General features: G+C 51.7%; 6 protein-coding genes across 6 annotated transcripts; 2 read left to right on the top strand and 4 right to left on the bottom strand.

Moving 5' to 3' along the window:
* Positions 1-1,434: 1,434 nt before the first annotated feature.
* Positions 1,435-3,316, top strand: J7T55_003167 (high-affinity nicotinic acid transporter; the record flags this gene model as incomplete). The annotated part of the gene is made up of 4 exons (XM_053138317.1): positions 1,435-1,978; positions 2,135-2,568; positions 2,629-2,840; positions 2,899-3,316. 4 exons carry the CDS (start codon positions 1,435-1,437, stop codon positions 3,314-3,316), a joined length of 1,608 nt encoding a protein of 535 aa, XP_052999033.1.
* Positions 3,317-4,762: 1,446 nt separating this feature from the next.
* J7T55_003166 (uncharacterized protein) lies at positions 4,763-6,022 on the bottom strand (the record flags this gene model as incomplete). The annotated part of the gene is made up of 1 exon (XM_053138316.1): positions 4,763-6,022. One exon carries the CDS (start codon positions 6,020-6,022, stop codon positions 4,763-4,765), a length of 1,260 nt encoding a protein of 419 aa, XP_052999032.1.
* A 2,924-nt stretch (positions 6,023-8,946) lies between these two features.
* Positions 8,947-10,842, top strand: J7T55_003165 (mitogen-activated protein kinase kinase; the record flags this gene model as incomplete). The annotated part of the gene is made up of 1 exon (XM_053138315.1): positions 8,947-10,842. One exon carries the CDS (start codon positions 8,947-8,949, stop codon positions 10,840-10,842), a length of 1,896 nt encoding a protein of 631 aa, XP_052999031.1.
* Positions 10,843-11,699: 857 nt separating this feature from the next.
* Positions 11,700-12,503, bottom strand: J7T55_003164 (uncharacterized protein; the record flags this gene model as incomplete). The annotated part of the gene is made up of 1 exon (XM_053138314.1): positions 11,700-12,503. The coding sequence occupies one exon, from the start codon at positions 12,501-12,503 to the stop codon at positions 11,700-11,702; it is 804 nt and encodes a 267-aa protein (XP_052999030.1).
* Positions 12,504-13,411: 908 nt separating this feature from the next.
* On the bottom strand, positions 13,412-15,033 carry J7T55_003163 (uncharacterized protein; the record flags this gene model as incomplete). Its single annotated transcript, XM_053138313.1, has 2 exons — positions 13,412-13,699; positions 13,759-15,033. 2 exons carry the CDS (start codon positions 15,031-15,033, stop codon positions 13,412-13,414), a joined length of 1,563 nt encoding a protein of 520 aa, XP_052999029.1.
* Positions 15,034-16,335: 1,302 nt separating this feature from the next.
* J7T55_003162 (uncharacterized protein) lies at positions 16,336-19,647 on the bottom strand (the record flags this gene model as incomplete). Its single annotated transcript, XM_053138310.1, has 9 exons — positions 16,336-17,142; positions 17,234-17,466; positions 17,531-17,585; positions 17,643-17,758; positions 18,022-18,105; positions 18,244-18,719; positions 18,790-18,849; positions 19,236-19,285; positions 19,579-19,647. The coding sequence occupies 9 exons, from the start codon at positions 19,645-19,647 to the stop codon at positions 16,336-16,338; spliced, it is 1,950 nt and encodes a 649-aa protein (XP_052999028.1).
* Between the last annotated feature and the right edge of the window lie 811 nt (positions 19,648-20,458).

Here is a 20,458-nt window from a genome sequence, read left to right as displayed (position 1 = left end):
TTAGAAGAGGGAAGAAAGGTTAAAAAGCAAGAGGGCTGTGGGCTTAAGTACTTTCTGCGGAGAAGCCATGGTCTTGTATTGAGAAAAGACACAATGGGAATATTTGCAGCCACAATGGGAACTGGAAGCAGTTGGAAACCATTTCATCTGAGCTTTCGATTGGTCGGACCCTTGGACTTTCGTGGAATATCAGAATCGACCAATCCAAAGCGTGGAAGCCGCGGATACATTCAAGATGGGATCGAAGGCTTTTCCAGCACTGAAAGCTTGCGTTGGTCTTGGAGGTGTGTAGAAAGATCTATACGGGTATGGAATTGACGTTCGGATGAAGACATGAATATCGACAAAATGATAGGTGTTCCATGGCACATGCAAGCTCCGATGGCCTGTCGAATTCTAAGCTGGCTACACCACTTCTGAGCGTAACTTTTGTGGGACACTTTCTATGGGATAACTTTCTAGGACAAAATCTGTGGGAATACCCTCCTCTGGGATACCCTGCTGTGAGACAAACTCCTGCCCAGTGTGGGATAACCTTCTCTTCTGGAATAACCTGTGGGATAACCTCCTGTGGGATAACCTCCTGTGGGATAACCTCCTGTGGGATAACCTCCTATAGGACAACCTTCTGTTCAGTGTGGGATAACAACCTTTAGGATGTTCTTTCGTGGACGAACCTAGGGAGGCATTAGGACATGTCATCTTGTACAGGAGTTCTGAGCTATCCAAGGCGAAGGTTGGAGAGTCTCGTCCTCTTTGTGGTTATCAGCGAAAGGAATTGACTTGGACCACCACGAGTCGTGCTCGGTCACGATGCCCTTTCCCACCCCCATTCCCACCAAATCCAATGTGAAGATAGCCTCACCGCGAAGTCCTTCTTGGCCTCTTACTTACGTTCTGGTAAGTGCGGCAGCTTGGACGTTCAGACTTATAAGTCAGCTCCAACGCTCGCCCGCCTGCACCTGAGACGAGTCCCACGCACTTGAACAATCTCTTTTCGGCTCATACTCCGGACAAAACATTCCCGAAGTCTTGCAGTAGATCTAGTGAATAGTATTGCGTCATTAGTCCGCTGTAGATGGACTCGGTCGTGCCAAGGAGTTTGGAGTGCGGGGAATTATGGGCTAGAGCTAAGCTTTTTAGCGGAACGGTCTCCAGAGCCGTAGCGGGCAGCGAGTAACAATCCAGGAGGGCTTCCCCGAATACCGAGTATCTGGGCCGTTCGCACCATTCTGGGGACCATTACCGGGATAGAGATGGGGTTGCGGGGGCAGAGACATCACCTGGGCACTCGGGTTGCCGAATTGGTATTTTCCAAGATGAGTTCCAACCGTCTCTGCGATCTGCCAGATCTTCGTCCTTGACAACCGGGCCCGTTCAATATCTCTGGCCTTATTGAATCTTCGACACAGCTAGCTGCCACCGGAATTCAAGATGGCCTCTCACGACAGATCAGAAGACGAAAAAGTCGATATCGCCCAGAACGAGTTCGGCATTGGGTCCATCTCTGCACTCCCAGCCCACAACCGCCACGGGCACTCTAAAGGGAAAGATGAGATCGACCGCATCGACGCCCTGGCCACGGCTGAGGGGACGACGCTGGACTCATTCAAGCACCTGGACGAGAAGGCAATCCTCCGCAAGATGGACCTGCGTCTAATCCCCATGCTCGCCCTACTGTACCTCCTTTCCTTCCTCGACCGTGGCAACATCGGCAACGCAAAGATTGAGGGCCTCCAAGAAGATCTTGGAATGCGCAGCTACGAGTACAACTGGTGCCTGACCGCATTCTTCTTCACATACGCCGCCTTCGAGGTCCCCAGTAACCTCCTGCTCAAGAAGCTGCGCCCTAGCAGGTGGCTGCCCATCATCATGGTCGCCTGGGGCACGGTGATGACGCTTATGGGTATTGTTCGGAATTATCAGGGTCTCTTGGCCGCGCGTCTGTTCTTGGGAGTCACCGAGGCAGGGCTGTATCGTAAGTGGTTGTTGTGAGCGAATCGCCTTCTCATACACTGTACTCGAGAGAGAAGATGTCCTTGAAGTTCACTGTTTGCGCTTATTTTCTGTCTCTGGAAGCCCTACGAGCCTGATCACTTATAGTCGAGCGATTACTGACATAATTTCTGAGCAGCCGGTGTAGCCTATTATCTTACGATGTGGTATTGCAGACACGAGATCCAATTCCGACAGGCCCTATTCTTTTCCGCTGCGTCAGTGGCGGGCGCGTTCAGTGGCCTTCTGGCTTTCGGCATCTCGAAAATGGACGGCGTTGGGAATCTTGAGGGCTGGAGATGGATCTTCATCCTGGAGGGCATTGCGACGGTTGTTGCTGCTATTGCAGCTTTCTTCTTGCTCCACGACTTTCCTGAGACGGCAAAATTTCTGACGGAGGAGGAGAGAGCTTTTGTGGTCTTCCGCTTGAAGTACCAAGGGCAGTCTGCCAAGCTGAGGGGTGCAAGTGGGACAGCGACCCAAGTCGCCCAGGCCGATGAGTTCCAGTGGAAGTACGTGAGGCAAGCATTTGCGGACTGGCAAATCTGGGTCAACATCTTTGTTTACTGGGGGGTAAGTGCTTGTTTCTTCCTTGCCATTGGTCGGGCTAATATGTTAAATCTTGCTGCCTAGATCGTCTGTCCGCTGTACGGCACGAGTCTTTTCCTGCCGACGATCATCAAAAATTTGGGCTATACATCAAGCACCGCCCAACTGATGACGGTTCCGATCTATGTTACAGCAGCGATACTGGCTGTCATCTTTGCCTACTTGTCTGATCGCGCGGGCAAGAGGAGTCCATTTATCATTTCTTTCCTGTGTGTAATGATTATTGGATTTGCCATGTATGTTGTCCGGTGTCCCAGTCTTCTTGACGCTCCCTCAAGACTAACTTCTTTCCAGGTGCATTTCCACCGATCCAACAAAACACCCTCGTGTGGTGTATGGCGGAGTCTTCATCATAGTGTGTGCCATTTACCCAAGTTTCCCCGGAAACATTGCTTGGCTGTCGAATAATCTTGCTGGAGGCTACAAGCGCAGCGCCGGCATGGCGATCCAGATCGGCGTGGGTAATCTCGGAGGAGCCATGGCTTCGAACTTCTATCGGGAGCCGGACTCTCCCCGTTACATCCTCGGGCACGGCCTGGAACTGGGTTTCGTCAGTCTTGGAATCCTCGCGGCGATCATTCTCAACGTCAGCTACGCTGCCATCAACAAGCGGCGGGAAAAGAAGCTGGCTGAAGGTGGAGAGGGCGGCTTTGATTCACGTGAACTATCTGAGTTGGGTGACAAGGCCTACACTTTTAGGTACATGCATTGAAGCAAGGGATGGACTAAAGTAGAGGGACGACCTGCGTTCGGACGCGAGATGTCTCACGACATGGACTTTCCAGGTCAAGCTGTAGATAAGTTGATATCTAAAGTCTCATTCCTTCGGTACCGATGTCCCAGAAGGTTGTCCCAGAAGGTTGATGTTACACAACGATCATCGCAAGTGGTTTATACTACGGATGTCATCCCACAGCGATCAAGACACATAAGCTACGGCACAAAGCTGACGAATTTTCTAACGTGAAGAGTTGTAAGTCTTGAATTTACATGTAGGAAACCCCTGACCCACCAATGAGCCCAATTAACATATGAGCATAGCCGGCGTCCTCCCCAGGTTTGGAATGCTCACGACACAGGAGTTGCACGGAAGTTGCACGGAATACAATTAAAAGGGCCTGGAAATCTGACAGCATCGTAGTTGCACTACATACGTTTGCGAGCAGAGCCCGAAAAAGGCGAAATCCAGCAATATATACAGATGGAGGGCCATCTGACTCTGCTGAAACAAATACCACAACAAACATAACGCTGTTGGATGTAGTTCCCTACCTAGATAACGAGTGAAATGTCCTCCTGGTCTGTCTCGGATGCTGTGCGCAAGTATTGAAAAGGAGAAGACTACCTACCGCATTTGCTACAACAGCGCTTCTATACCTTGAGGCTGATGCGTGATGGCATCATGGCCATCACAAGAGGACCGAGGAGCCTAGATCGCTAGTGCGATAAACGGCGAACCAGAAACATAAAAGCAAACTTTGCTATGTCCACGCTAGCACTCATCTTTCCCGTCATAACATCGCCGTCACAAAGTAGAGAACTTCCCACCTTGATACGTAGCTTGCCATTACCATCAAGCCCATGACTGGCGGGCATCTGCACTCCTGTATGTCGTAATGGGCTTCTAGAACTCAACCCGAGTATAAAATTAGAGCATTCAAATGCAACTTACAAAGAACGATTGAGTTGTTTACCGTCACACGGCGAAGCTGTTATTACTGAATATCACCCGAGCTCAAGTTTGACTGAGCATGCGCTCATGGTCTGAGCCTCCTAAAAGCCGATGAGGTTAGCGATCGTATACCGCTGTTTGAACCAATCCACTCCAAGCATGACAAGCATGACAAGCAAGAGACGCAAGGAAGAATGAGACAACGTGGGTGGCAACACATGAGACAAGGCCGAAGTGGCACTCATTGTTGCTCAACCCGTGGACGACTACACCCTGAAGGTAGTCGTCCTACCACCAGCAAAACAGAGTGAGAAAAGAGTGTAAGAATAATTTGTTCGTTAAGGCATTTCTGCCAGACTCATCACAGTATGTACAATGGCCTCCCCATGATATGTACATGGTTTCGGATGCCCTCATCAAAACCATGGGCCAACCACTGGTCCCATCCATAGCTACCACCAACATTTCACTGCACTCCACACAGACCTAAGCACCAACGGGTCTTCTTCCTCGCTGACGGCTGTTGCCCTTCAGCTCAAACACAGCCTTCTGGATCCGACCGCGCACTCCGCGCGGTTCGTACCTCTGTCGTTGCCGATCAAGGCTCACTTCTCTCCGTCGCAATTGTCGGGTCGTCGAAGGCTGTCTGCGGAAGTCTTGATTGGCGTGATGGGCGTGGTGAGGATGTGCACGGTTGGAAGAAAGACTCCGAGCTCGCAGCGGCGATAGCTTTGAGTCGAAGAAAGGTACCGCGGGCGAGCGAGTATGTTCGGGTTTGGGGGTTGGAGTTTCGGATTCCATAGAGTCCATTGAAGAGAGTTGGGCGTGGGATATGGAAAGATACTCATCGTGAGCGTCGTCATCGACAATGGTAGTCACCACAATGTCCTTCCCTTGAGACTCTTCAACATCAGACATATCAGATATAGATGTGGACGGAGTCTCTGGGTCATCGGACTGCGATGTAACCTCGTCGTCGTGAAGCGTAGGTATTGAGTCGTGCATGGTCGTAGATGTGTGCTCAAGCTCCGACTCCGAGAAGGACATTGCCCGCTGGGAGACGCGGGTGTCGTATTGATGTTTATGTTGGATTCGCTCCGTGACCGATACGCCAGAATCCTCAGACCGTACGGTCATAGACCGTGTGGGTTGGTCCAGCGAGATGTCGGCGATGTCGAAAGACTGCTGGGAGTGCTCGTTAGTGTAGTAGGTGTCGTCCTCCGCGGGTTCGTCGAAGAACATGGGTCCATCGCAGGTGAAGATTGAGGCGTGGATGCTATCGGCGCTGCTGGCGGGCGATACGGATTCGTTGTGCCAGGGGTGTTCCTGAGGTAGGTAGGACGAGAAGTAGCGCACGAGGGAGTCAAGCGACTTGGTGCGAAAGAGCTGGATGGCATACTGCCACTGCTCGGTGCCGATGAGGGAGGGATTGCCGATGATCTCGAAACTTGCATCCTCCAACATGCCTGTCAAGCTAATTGTCAACTGGGTGCCCCGCCTTGCCTGCCGCTCATAGCCCTTACCATTCAATTCCTCCAACCGCAACTTCTTGCGATCCTCCATCAAACGCTCGAACTCGTCGAGGGTGGAGGCCCGGGTGGAGAGCTCATAAACATCGTGGTGAAAAGCCTCTGGGTCCTGGATGGCGGAGGGGATGGTGTTGAACCGGTCGTGTAGAGTCGTAGTGAGGTCATCCTTTTGCAAGCCGAACTTCCAAAAGGGCCAAGCGCAGCCAGGATCGTCCATGGTATGTGTGGTTGTTCTGATATGTTGTGGTGGTTGTTCCGATGACGCCAGGAAGTAAATGGAAAGTGGGTATCAAAAGGGGGTATCACGTTGAAGCTGTTTGGTCAAAGTACAAGGGCGAAGTCGTATGTGGATCGAATGAAAGACCGAGAGAGAAGAAACCGAGAAGAAAAAGCGGCTTGCTTTGTTTGCTGTTGGTTGATTGAAGGCTCGTGTGGACATTGAAAGCCATTTAGACGAAGATGATGGGACAAGAAGACATTTTGATGATGGGTGGTTTGGTCTAGTGGTTTGTTCTTCGGTTTTTTGGTTGAAGTAACAAACGGAGGGTTGACCAGAGAGGTATGGTATGGGTGAGGGGATCGTAGACTGCTGTTTCTTGCCTTTCCGATGGAATTGGTACCGGTGAGGGAGTGTTGTCGAAAACGGGCGGTCTCGGTCTTTTGCTCTGTTGTGTGGGCAGAGTCTTGGTGGAGAGAGGGAAGGGAGAGCAGCGTGGGCGGGCTGGACGGGGGTCTGTGGTGGTTTTCTGACGGTGACGAGACTGAGAGTCAAGCTGGACTCACAATGATGGACTGACGGCGGGAGACCCAAAACACCCACAAAAAGCCCGTGGCCCGTCTGGAAGGAGTGGGTCCACTAGGCCTGCATCCCGGACCACTCACAACCACTCAGGATCTCGCGGGCCAGGCGCTAGTGGTGGCACATGCCGCCCTTATGCAGGCGAGGTTGCACTGCAAATGCAAGAGACATTCAGTTCCCAGAGTGGCACCACATGGGGCTAGTCCCAGAAGGGGATAAACCCTCCTTCCCAGATCGAATTCTTTCTCCGAGAAACGGTACCCGACCGCCCCTGCCCCCCTCTGGCCCTTTGGCCCTTTCCCAGACACGGTTCCTTTGGCCTTGCAACTGGTGATGAAACCTTGAGAGCTGAAGCCTGGAGAAATACAGAGCACGAACACAAACACAAACATCACATCAACTCTCTCCCATCTCAATCAGTCCGCTAGCATTTCACACCTTTACGTATACTTCGCCTTATCCATGCATTCAATATGAACTATATGACTCCTGGTCGAGCCTCGTCTCCTCGGCATTGGTTGCTCAAGGCTGTCTGTCTGTCCTCTTCCCAACATGCGGACTGACAGTGGCACTGTTTTCTTGAATGTTGCCCAACGCCCGCCCCTCTGCTGTCCGTTGTTACTCAATGTGCATCCCAAGAGGGGCGCGGCGCAACGCGAGGTGGCGCAAGCCGTCCAATCAATAGCCTCGCCTAGCAGCCAACCAGCCAGCCCCGGCCTGCATCACGAAGCCGAGAGCGGTCATGGCCATGCAGCCATGGTGTGCAGCCACGCCGCCCACGCTTGCGGGTACACGGGTCTAGTTGGCTGACTGAGGTTGGCTGACGCTGACGCTTGTCTCATCAATCCCATCCTCTGGGCCGCCCAACTGACAACTGACGACATCTCCCTGCATCCTCGCTTGGAAAATGGAAAATGGGAGAATGGCCCCCAACTGGCAGGCTGATCGGCTGCTTCCTGCCAGCTGCTCAGATCCTGGGGGCCGCCTGGCTGCCAGCTGGCCCCGTTCCCATTCCTACACTTCGTAGGTCAGGCTATGGCGCCCGGCTTACTGCCCCAGGCGAGGTGAGACTTGATGTCAGCTGCCCTTGGTCTCCATGTCTGCCTGCTCCATCTCAACTCATCCTCGTGTCATGCTAAATCTCATCACGACGTTGATTTTTGGCTCCGGTTGGTCACGCTCCAGCCCTTCTTGACTTCTGCTGGCCCTGCTGTTCCTCCCAGCCTTTCTGCCCTCCCGGATATCGAGCCGGGGACCTGGTCTGGACCTTGTATCTCAGCGTGTCAAGCTTTCATCTGCCACCAAACAAGACAGCCCACCCAGGCACATCCAGACAACACTCAGAGAATCTTGGGCTGCTGTTCTTGGACCCACTAGACCAGATAAGCACAGCACATCAGCATCCAGAGAAAGGCCTCGTCTCTGATAGATGACTATGCCTTCTGTTCCTTGAAGCCAAAGGACTACAACTTCGAAATCACAGTCATTCAATCCCCAGAGCCTTCCCATCGTTCACATTGCGTTGACTCAGGCGGGCTCCCTCACAAGGACTAGGCAGCTGCAACTCTGCTTGTTCCTCCGAGGCCAACCCCAGGTGTTCTCTGGTCCTCGTCATTTTCCGGGGCATTCTCATGCACCCCTGTACCCAAACGAACCCTCCCGCCTACCCAGATCTACATACTGCACCTGGGCAGTCGGCAGTGTAGCCAACGGGAGCATCCTAGGACTTGCTACTCACCTGTTGCTCTGCTAGGGTCAGTTGAGGCTGAATTGCTAAGCACCCCAGGACCCCGGTCAGCAGGGCTCATCCCCCCCAGTCCTATTCCTGCTCAACTGCTCCTCCATGTTCCGCATCTGACTCTTTTTTTGAATCGCATCTTCACCATCATTCGCATTGCCAGCGAGCCAGGTGGCCTCTGTTGTTTGTCTGCTGTCCCGTCCCTGTCGAATTCTCAAGGAATTTCCCTTTCCTGCTTTCCTGCGGCCTCATTTAAGCTCTCGTACGCCCCCTTCGATCTGTCACCCAACCCAACGACCGGAACCAACATCCTCGGGAGCATCCGTGGCTAGGACCCGACTCTTGGACCCTGTGCCTGTGCCGACGAGATCTAAGGAAAAGTGTTTTGTGTGTCATAACAACCATTCTCTCTACCTGCCGGTGTCTTCCATACCCTAGGATTAGGCACCTGAGCCGCGCATATCCGCGTACATAGCTTCTTGCTAGCTTCCTCGTGTGACTCTTCTCCAGCTCGACTTGGTCACTCCGTCCGCATCATCGTCGGCAGCACCAGTGCCTAGCCAGGCTGCCTCGGCGAGACCGGCGCGACCGGGTCGCCTTCGCCATGAGGACCATTCATGTTGAGCCACCCTCGGAGGTGGCGACCGAGGAGAAGACTGAGCCGTACTCCCAGAGCGAGATCGATGCCCGCCTTAGAAGCTTCCAGGAGCAGAAGGAGATCAATGAGGCGATCGCGGCCGAGAACCATGCTGTCCACCTCGACGACTTGGCTGTTCCCCAGGATAGAGACATTCGCATCCTCGTACGACCTCTAACTCGGGCACGATCTGTGAGCCCTGGCAATCTCGATAGCTGTGAGTGGTTACAGTTGACAGCCGAAGTTGCGGAACCCAAACAGCCCGAACAGAAGGTCCTCGCGGTCACACAAACGAGCAGAGACATCAAATTCTCCGTACGTATCCCTGGCGAGAAGCTGGAAAACGACACAAGACCTCCTCTGTGGTGTGAGCTCTACTACGACCCAGCCAGCGACAATCAAATATTTCTCAATCGTTCCGGCATTCCTTTGTTGTTATCTAGGGTGTCTCAGCTGCCAGCTGCCAGCCCGAGCATCGAATACACCATCAATCCGCACACCACCAAGGCTCTGATCCCAGGCACATGGAGGATCAAGGTCAGAAACATCAATGTCCTTGATTTCAGGATCGTTGAAAAGCGCCCCGCAATCCTCAGGTCGTCGCTGAGCTTATCAGCATCCACTGAATCCCTCAGCGACTTGCTCAATTCATCAGGAAAGCGAACGCTGACCGCCGAGGACACTGCATCTTCCACTCCCGATAAGAGACTCCGCGCGGATGATTCCATGACCCGAAGTGATGCACGAAGTGATGATGGCGTGGTGATGTTTATGAGACCAGGAAGCGCCACGAACCCACTCGTCTTCCCTCTTCCCTCGGGAGACAAGGGGAAGGAACTCATTACCACCAATGGCAACCCTCTGCTGGAGCTTGAGGATGGCGAAGTTGCTGAGATACCTGGTGCCGAGGTTGATGTTGACCAGTATACAATCAAGAAGATCGGCCCCATAGCATCGACAAGCCTGAGTGCTGTCGCCATGGCCGAGTTTTCCCGGGAACCCGACAGCATTATCACCGTCAAGGTCCTCAAAACCCGTCTGGCTCAAAAAGCTCTGGCCGCAGCAAAGCCACAGGATGCTGAGCGGAATGTCATCCGGCAAGCAGACATCTGGCTCCGCGAGTTTCTCAACCATGAAGTCTTGGACCACAAGTCGATTCCCCGCTTATTCGGGGGCGATGCGAGATATCTATCATTGTACATGGAGTACATTGACGCTAGGGATCTTTCAGCAAGAGGCAGCTGGCAAGATCCTCAGAGCACCTTCTTTCTCGGTAATCCACAAGATTCTGAGCGTGTTCTCCGTGATGTTGCAGGTGCGCTAGACTACATGCACAGCCGAAACATGGTCCACAACGATATCAAGCCAGGAAACATCCTCTTCAACAGGGAGCGCGGGGCTGTTCTTTGCGACTACGGCATGATCACCGATGTTCATGCAAACCAGGAGAGAATAGGTGGTACGCCTTTCTACATCTGCCCCGAATTTATCGGACAGAAGCTCCGCGGACAGCCTGCGGATGTGTGGGCATTGGGCGTAACAATGCTGTACGTCCTCGGCAAGATCGGTCTGCCAGATGCTCGAGGCCAGAAGAATCACCCACGTCACCTTTACTGGATGATTGCATATATCAACACACCACCGCAACAACAGCGACAACTCCCGAACTTCGACGGACGCACTGCTGCTCAAAAAATGCAGGTCTGGCTTAATGACGTCCACGAAGCGAAGATGGGCCTAGATCCAAACAACAAGGTGGAAAGACTCGTCGCGGCGATGTTGGTCTTGAACCCGAAGCAGAGGATCACTATGCGCCAGGTCATGCAGGAGCTGTCGCGAGTATCGGTAGAGAACGAAGGTTAAGAACTGCCTTCGCATTGCACGAACGAAAGGAACATTTACGAAACAAATCATATCAGCGGCACGAATCAAGAAAGGGGGTTTTCTGTAGACATTTTGCTTGCTTGGGCATTGAGTCCCAAAGGAGGCTGGAATCATCAGGGAGGGATGGTGGGTAATTTCAATAAACCCCCAGCGTCGCCGTCTATAGCAACGAATATATGTTTATGTTGCTCAATATGGATCCTTCTTCCAATTGTTGCTCACATTTTGTTAATCATGGTCCTGCTATTCTCTCACGTACGCTTCTTCATCCAGCACAACTGACAAGCGTAGCAGATATCAAATTACTGCAACACTAGAAACCCACGCACCGGGGTCAAATTCTTATTGAGCATCAAGACGAGACTGAACACGATGGCGATTTCAACGAAACAACTCACGAACAGCGATCTCAAGACAACTGATCTGCTCCCTTCTGCTGACACTGCTAGCATTCTCTTCAGGGCCGCAGAACAAGAACAGCTAGGAACCACAGAGACCAGGATCAAGACAACAGATTCGACTTTGTCTATGCCACAGGAACTACAGCACTCCGGCACTGGCTGGTCCAGGGTTGCATAGAGAAGCATATGGCTTTTGCAAAAGGAAGGGAGACTGCTTTAAACAGTTTATCACACATACCACACTCGGCATTACTAGCTTTTGCGACATTCTAGCTTGAGAAAATATTATTGACTGTCTCCACCCATCCACCCTTCTTTTTCGAGCCCCATATTCTGTAGCTACATACAGCTGCTGAAGATCCAAGGCTCCATCTAAATACTTTGAAGACCTATACTGTAGGAAGAAGTACCTAATCATAGGAATTTTAATCCTCATCAAGATGTCTGAATCCACTGATCAAGCCTGACATTCTTGATGATAGTCGAAAACCCATGTTGCTTCCCCCTCATACATTTGTCCCTCTTCTTCCCGGTCACTTCCTTGCGGTCATTTTGTTTGTCACTATCAGGATCCTCCCCTTTGGGATACTCTACGTGAAAGACGGGCTTGCCCTGCCTCACAAAGGGCAGAAACTGCTCCTCATCATCATACTGCACCGCCTGCTCGTTCACACACCACTGCATCTGGTCAACAACACGAGGCACAATGTCGCCACCATTCTTCAGCCCGACCGACAGGCCCCTCGCGTGCGCCTCACCCGCGAGCCAGAGCACATAATCCACAGCATCGCCCTTGGACAGCTTCAGCCCGTTCTTGTTGTCGTAGCCATCGATGTTATCCGGGTCGACCCCGTCGAAGCCCTTCTGCACGGCCAGGTCCATCCGCGCCTGCATGATCTGGCGCACGTTGGCCGAGTTGGTCTGCAGCCACTTCTCGCCCTCCCAGTCGTCCATCTTGCGGCCCAGGTCCGCCGGCTGGAAACGCGCCGCGTCGGGCCGCCAGTTCTCGTAGGTGCCGGCCGAGAAGTAGGCGACGACCTTGCGGCCGCGCTGGTGCAGCGCCGCCACCTCCGCCGCGGTGTTGTCGAACAGGTCGATGATCCAGACCTGCTGGTGCTCGATGGTGTGGTCGAGGTGCACCTTATGGTGCAGCACGTAGTTCCAGGAGGTGTTGACCGCCGGCTGCCAGAGCGGCCGGTGGAAACCTTGGGGCCGAGGTGGAAGGGGTGGCGCGTTCATGCTTTTGCGCAAGTGTGCTTAGAAATGTGCGTCTACTGTGGAACTCATCGATGGATCAGGTCTCGGATGAGACGGATGAGGTGTGGTGAGGTGAGGTGAGTCCAGGTCTGGAGGCATGGTGGCTGTGCTATACGAAGCTACTCCGTCTGTGCGGGCTGAGCCGGCCAAAGAGTCACTGTTGGGGGAAGCTTGTTGGGCACTAGCCGAAACCCCTGGCAGATGACATACGTTTAGTGGAAATGCATCAATAAAGAAAACCATTCTGCCGAGACATGTCAGTTGTACACCGCATGAGAAACGGAGGCAAAGTCTCCACTAGAAAGACGTGAGCAGTGCCGCGGTACGCACCCAATGTTACATAGGTTAGATCAAGCTCTAGGTAAAGGAAGCGATTTGACTTCGAGACGAAAGAGTTGTCTCAGCATACATAAAGCCTCGTTCTCACCATGTATCTTGTGATTTCCCTGTCACTTTGTTCTCTGTCCCTGGGACCAAAGGTCAGCATCTTGTATAAAGATATTGTTCTTGGCAGTTCTTTCATACATCATCACTTAAAGGACAGCTCGAGAGGAGTTCCCTGTTGAGTCATAATGATTCAGAGGGCTGTGCTAAAGCCTCTCGTTTTTGGTATCGCAAATTTGTCATCGACCACTGTTGGAGTAATCGAAACTCTGATTAGGCGGCTCAAGAAAATAGCACAGCCGGACCCTCCTCCCTTCCCCCCTCACACGAGATCTGTAGTCATGATTGAGAGCTCTCAAATATTGAGGCATACAAACGCCGTCAAAGTTGTCTCTTCGAACTTTCTGCCTTATCCATGCTGAGAAGCCAAACTTCAGATTGCATTATTATCCAGGCCTCTGCGCAACACTCTCAATGCTGTGACTCCCCAGCTCAGCTCACTGCCCTCACCAATCGTCCTCCATCTTCACATCCTGGTCTCCGAATTCCGTCTTGACCTCAATGCCGGCCTGGTCTTGACGTCCATCAACGTGAATTCTGCAGGCGGTCCGGTAGGACCACCGCCGCGACATGACGGGGTGTCGGGTCCGGCTGGGCTCCGATGCGTACTCAAAGAGCCATCCACCAGAGAACGGAAGGTTATGGGTAGGCAGTGACTGAAGCAGTTCCTTGGCAATGGTATTGTCCCGAGACTTGTCGCCCGCGGCCTTGAATGCGAGTTTGTAGAGGTCAGGCTGCACATGTGATAACAGTCAGTTGTGGATCAAGCAAACACTGCGCAGATTAAACTCACATATTGATCCTCCCAGGTCGTCGCAGTCTGCATGCGAGGCTCAGGATTGGCAACAGGCCAGAACTCCACCACATACTCCGTCTTCCCCATACTCTTGACTGTGCCGGCTTCACAACGGAAGTTGCAGCTTCCCAGTGGCATCTCGGCCGACTCGACAAAGAGGTTGAGGTCGGGGTCCCACTGGACGTAGGAGCCGCTGTGGTTCTCGAAGCAGGTCACAGACCAGCCTCCTCGGCTGCCAAACTTCGGCTCCAGCGACTCGCAGAACGCCTCGTACTCCTCCCAAAGCCTTTCGGAGATTCCAGCTGCAGCACGAGCTTTTGTGAAGGTTGCGCATGCGATCTCGACGATGTTGCTCGCTTTGTTCTTACGCCCTATGACTTCTTGAAGCTCGGCTTCGATGTACCTCATCTGCTCCTCCAGTTCAGCAACTCTTCCTTCTTCGTGCTCGAGCACTTTCTCGACACTGTAGAGTCCACGGCCCGGGGCGTTATTGCAAGAAAGTAGCTCGTTGAGTGTCGCAAAGGATTGTTTGTTCTGTGAGTCAAGGTGCAACCGGATAATGCTGCTTGTGTCAGGATAGGCAATGGCATTCATCGAACCGAAGCCAACACCGACATCTTCCTCCATTTCATTGTCTTGCTCATGTGTCAACATCTCCTCGTCGTCCTCCACATCAGGCTCTTCGTCGAAGTCAACGAAGATACCCCTCTCCTCATCATCCAGGTCGATGTAGGAGTCGGCATGCGATGCGACTTTGATCCATTCGTGAGGATCGTCCGAAGGCTGCCGAATTTCCTCTGCTGTGTTGACAGTTGAAAAATTGTTGATCGCGGCCTCGTTTCCATCCTGGTCGTCGCCCTCAATGTCGATAGCGCCTTGTATGGGAAGCTCGCCTCCGTCATTAGAGTCCTGCATCTCGTCATCACTTTCGCCACCCTCACTTCCGTAGTCCTCACTTTCACCGTCGCTTGAGGCACAGTTGAGCTCAGAATGCTGGATGCCGCCGAAAAGGTCGATCGTGTTGTTTGGGCCCCGGTTCACATGTATGTTCTCGGCCTCGCATCCACCGTCGGCCGCCACTTGGAAGACTGCGCTTGGCTGTTGGCCTTCCATGGCATCATGCACGGTATCAGGCTGCTCGTCTTCGATTCGCAGGTGACTCAGTCGCCCTTCAACTCGGCAGGCAGAAATCTCTTGATGATTGTTTTTGTCGAAAGTCGGTTGCTTTGCATGAACAGGAGAGCTCGGAAGCTCCGTGGCGTCGACATTCATCTTGATATGGTTGCTGGCGGAGCCCAACGGTTTCTGTTCGCGAACTATGGTGGCTTGTCTTTTCTTGGTGCCTGTGACGAATTGCAAAGTTGCTGCTGTAGCTGTGGCCACTTTTGGGGGGAGGGGTTGGGGATAGAAAAGCTTCGAGCTCAATCTCCAGTTCCAGGCCAGACCTGAACATAAGAAAAGCCTGGCTTGCGAAGCAGGTCAGGCGCAAACTAGTCGGGTTATGTTCAGTCTTCATCTGATGTACAATTTTATCCGCTCAGCGCTATCGGTCAGAAAGTTCGCCTCAGAGGATTCGTGTTCTTTTGTATTTCTTTCCAAGAAAGACAAGCGAATCTGAGGAAGGGAAAAGGGCGTCGTCTCCAGAATCACTACCTGATATTGAAGTCCGATTTCGATCCGTTGTGATTAGAAGATTGCCTTCTTTCTTTCCAGTGCCTTCCACGTATAAATTACTAGACTTCACTTAAAGCCAACATCGCCGCGGGCAAATTGGGTCAGCGAGCAAGATATCAGGAAGCTCTATCATCCTCATACAATCTCAGCATATCAGAAGATACCATCAAGATCCTTTCTAAAGTGAAGAAGTTGTTCTATTTCTAATAAAGCAGCTTCTGGTGACTGAATCGCTTCATGGACAGCATGTCGACACTTCTTTCAAGCGAGAGCCGTGCTGGGAGCTTCATGTCAAATCCAAAGATCTGAGTGCCCTCTAAAAATCTTGAAATTGAATTCGGAAGAAGAATCACTCCCCGTTGTTTCTCGCATTCCGCAGGATATGTGTTTGCCGGGAACCCGAGTTTCCTGCCGTTTAGAGAGTGCATTTGATGTGGATGCTTCCGGTGGGAGAGAAAATTCGAGCAATTTTCTTGCAATGCATTTCACTACTTAGTAATCGTTAAAAAGCCTGCAAGCTACAGGGATGTCATTTTTCAAGGCGCGAAGGAGCTGTCCTTCATATTCATTGATGAACCAAGATTGCGTCCTTGGTAGTTAGTTACCTCCATTTTCGGGTTCGGATAGTGAGTTTCTTGGAATCGGAACAGGGTGTTCCGAGTTGTCAGTATTGTGAGCAGGGAGAAACAGGCGAATGTGCAATGTGCATAGAGTAGCTTTTCAAGTAGTCTGGTAAACTCGGTTTTGCTTTTACTATCTGAGATATGTACACGTGCAATTTTATCCTTGAGACATAAGAGCAATTGTCTGGAATCTGGTCGAAATATGTATTTCCACAAAAGCAAAAGCTCCGGACACCACGCGATCCCTCCCTACGCCAACAATAGAATTTTCCCGCAACTAGGTAAACCTTGTCCCCTGAATTTGGTATGTCACTGTCGTACTTGTGGTCTTCGTGATTCCTTTGGAAGGTACATCCGTCGGCGTTTTGACACCGTCTTCGAAACTCCTCTTGGCCTCAACCCGGGTTGACACACTCGGCTTCTTGCTGATTCTCACAGAATCTCGGACAGGTGCGTAAGAGACCAGCTCAAAAGACTCCTTGGTGATGCAATCCACGCTCGATCCGTGCAGGGCGCTTTGGCTGCTCGCGTCGTCGAATGCTTCCTTGATCCCAATCGGCCGGGCATAGCCGCCATTCCGCTCATCTAGATTCCTTCCAGACAGGTTCTGCCAGTTCTTCTTGGTCCGATTCAATGATCCTCCGGCATAATAAGCCTTGGCCTTGGTGCCGGCGCCATACATACTGCCAAGGAACTTCTTGAACAGAGGCCTCAGGCTCGGTAAGCTTGCAGCGATAATGCCTACATTCATTTCGAGAACACTCCAGGTGCTCAGGTACTGCGAGTCCCAAAGCCAATCGCCTAACTTTCCGTAAGTGCTCACGTACGTGAAACGAATGATGGCACAGGCGCAAGCAAAACAACCGAGGCCGAGAACACCGAATAGAGATATGCGCGTGCGGCGGTTGACATTTATATTCCAGAGCATCGGGACCGGAATGAAAACAGCGAAAACTAAGTCGGTGATAATGTTGAGAGAGAAGTTGGTATATGATAGTGCCATCAGGGTACTTGGTCCCCAGCACGTAGCCTTTGTTGAGTAATCCCACAAGATGCGGATGTCGGTGCATTGAACCAAGAGGGTCTGCTCAAAGTCAGAATCGACAGTTGAACGATTTGCTCGCCATCGGACAAGGTTTCGGGAGAAGCTCGAATAAGTTTCGAATTCCACTTACAACAAAGCCGGCGGTCGTATAAGCGAAGACGAAAATCATCACGCCAAGCACCAAGTGCTTCCAGAATTTAGTGGAAGCTATACGAAGCAGTGACGCACCGACGGCTAGTTTACAGAAGCAGATGCCATACAGGTACGTAAGCTGGCTCATGTAATTAACCATAAGACCCATGGGTAGGTCTTCTGGCGGGATATCACCATTGTGTCGTCCCGCCCCGTACTGGACTTGAGCAACTGCAAGTTTGTTAGATGACTAGCACATCCCCAAGATTACAAGCAAATATTGTCGAATACTTACTGACTTCCCCCATTCCTACGATGGATATCATCGTCGTCAGACAAATTACCCAGTCCTATGGCCAGCCAGTCAGCGAAGTCATCTGGATAATGCGGCTATATGCTTTACTAACATCCCATCCAACTTTACCAACCATCGTGGCTCTGACCCAGAGCCTTATGGCAACGATTACTGTGGCCAAGCTTGTGAATGACACAGCAACTCCCATCAAAATCGGGCCCTTGTTCTCTGTGGGATCTGATATCAGCTTCGTTGGGGAAGACATGTTTGCCCTCCTCGCTAGACTCGGCTCGGCTCAAGGAATGATCTAAAAGGGCGCCGTGAGGCTGTTTGGATGTGGGCGCCTCGATATGGAGTAGAGGCGAAAGATTTAATGGGAGACCCTTGAGATATCTCATACTTGCCAGAACAAAGTCGCATGTCTTAGGACTCGTCATTGGGCAGCTGTGACTGTACCTTTAGAGGTCTTTGCGCTACTCCACAATGCTCACCGGAAAAGGCCAATTTTAGGTGTACCGTGTCAGTAGCCCCTTTGCGGAGCGCGCAGCCGGATCTACTCGGGTATTCTGGGGCACCTGTAACCTTGTTTGTGACAAAAGTCAAGTTGGAATAGACCCACCTACAATCAAGAGGAGAAAACCTTAGACTAGTACAACTGTCAAGGCATACACAACTTTGAATTGGGTTGTTGCTACGTGATCAACGGCACTTACTTGGCGGCGAATCAGAGCTCGACTCCAACGCAAAGCCTTCGCGATTGTGATGACAACGAAGCTTGCACACAGCAAGATTTCCACGCAAGCCGGACCAGTCAAGATCAACTCCGGGGATGCAACGATCAGACGAGTCAGCGCATGCGCCATCCGGTATTAGGCGCCAGATACGCCAGTGCAGACGTGAGGCGTTCATCGGACGACCCTTATTAAGCCCCACAAGCCGAATGGAAAAGCATCCTGGCATCTGATCAGCCGTACCATTTGGAATCTGCACAGTCTCTTTGCGGTGATTGTATGAATCGCCATCCGGGGTCCGATTTGATCTAGGAGGCGTGGAGCTGTCATACGAATGCGAGCCAAGCTGGAAATGCCAATTCGCCAGCTTGCGTTGCAGTCTTCCGAATGAAGAGTGTTGTTCCGGGATTGAAATATCATGAAGATACGAGACAGCTCGAGCGGAGGCCCTCTGCCCTCTGCGTCCCATCAATTCCACAACAGTTTGTAGGCGAGTTTGAATGGCAGAGTGGCTTTGCGCCAGGTGACAATTTGCGAGAAACAACGAGATCAGAAGTGGGAGTGGTGAACACGTCGTATCTTAGAAGCCTAAAATTGTTCAGCGGAAAGGATTGCGCACTTTTTAACGGGGGACCAGAAAGTCTATTTGAGGTCGATGATAGGACATCGGATTGTTGAACCAGACACATGCCAGTGGTCAATATATTCCTGTAAATCTAGCTCGAAGCTGGAAAGCTTGGTCCTCGCCCCTGTCACGATCGCATGCGGCAGCCTCGAAAGAATGTCAGATACCTCACGGCTGACTCTGCAAAGCACAGTGCACGCAAGGCTAATTTATTAAGAGACCATCGGGATGCAAAACTATAGGCCGTCATCATGTCAAAATGAAAGGGTGTAACCGGATGTGACTTTGTTCTTCAAGTCTGCTGGGAAATTGTGCATTGGTCGCAATGAAGATAACCCTGCTTGCTCACAGGCTGTCGACCATCCCCGAACCGGGAGCTCCTGGCGGCGCGAAGCGGATCTGCACCGGTCCTGCAAATCAGTAAACTCAATTGCTCGGTTGATCGATCAGCCTTCGATCTTGTCCCTGATCAGGGGATGAGCTGTGCGTGACGATTATTGCACTTCTTAAAGACAAAGAGACCCAGTAATAATGCTGTGCAAGTTCCTAGTGATCTCTGCCACTACAATGGCGAAGGAGACATTGATTATCAACAAATCTGCGTCAAGCAGGGCGGCGCTGGAGTCAGGCTGCAAACTGAGTTGACAACGTTTTGCTTAGCATTATTATGGGACTCTTGATGGACGTCCTACCAAAAACCCAATGTCTGTCATGATACTCAAATACAGCATCAGTGAAAACTCATTGTTGTTCTCAGACATGATTGCCGTAGTCCAAGATATGCTCCCCAGATTCCGGATTGGCTTATTGCAAAGCAGTCTAGTTTATTGTGCCTTGTTATGCTTGGCGAGTCAGATCAATCGGTAAGTAGATAAGGTCGCAAGTGGCTCAGTTGGTAACAAGACCAGATGGTTAACGCTGATGTGTATCTTGTATTTACTGATAGCTATACGATGATGGTGAATTGAAAAGACACAGTCATCTGTTCTCAAGGAAGGGCAGGAAAGGCTGAAAGGGGTGCATCGCTGTGGAAGAACATGCTTTGAGTCAGCCTTCATGGCGCGGGCACCATAATCTTGGACCGCCTCGTGTATATTACCAAAACTGGAGCCAAGACCGACCGGCTCGGCGGGCCAGTTCTTCATCGACTCGGAGAATTCAAGCGCGGCCAGCTGCGAGTCAGCAATGACGAAGGTTGCCAATGCTTAAGAAGTGCATAGCCTTGCCGAAACGTACCGAGGTTCAGGGTTTGTTTGCCCTTGATTGTTGGAAAATCTTCAGTTTTGGATGATAGCGGGCTAGGGTCCTGACTAGGAGTCGCAACACTCACCATGCCATCGTCTACGCCAGCTTCGGGCGCATGCCGTAGGGACACGAATTGAGGAAAGTGGAACAGTGATTTGGATCAAATGATACTACGGGACGTCCACTGCTTAGCAGTACCAGCATACTGCTATGATTCATCCTTCACACCATGTAGGGCTTTGCATGGCGGATCACTGCGGCCCTTAGGTCAGCGAATCTCATGAATTCCACCTCCACCCAGTAATTTGAGTAATCTGCTGTGGCGTC

Source organism: Diaporthe amygdali, assembly GCF_026229845.1.
Source record: "Diaporthe amygdali strain CAA958 chromosome Unknown NODE_3_length_2959817_cov_65_330692, whole genome shotgun sequence".
Taxonomy (NCBI): Eukaryota; Fungi; Ascomycota; class Sordariomycetes; order Diaporthales; family Diaporthaceae; genus Diaporthe; species Diaporthe amygdali.
Note: the sequence above shows the minus strand (reverse complement) of the source record. Positions and strands in the feature narration are given on the sequence as shown.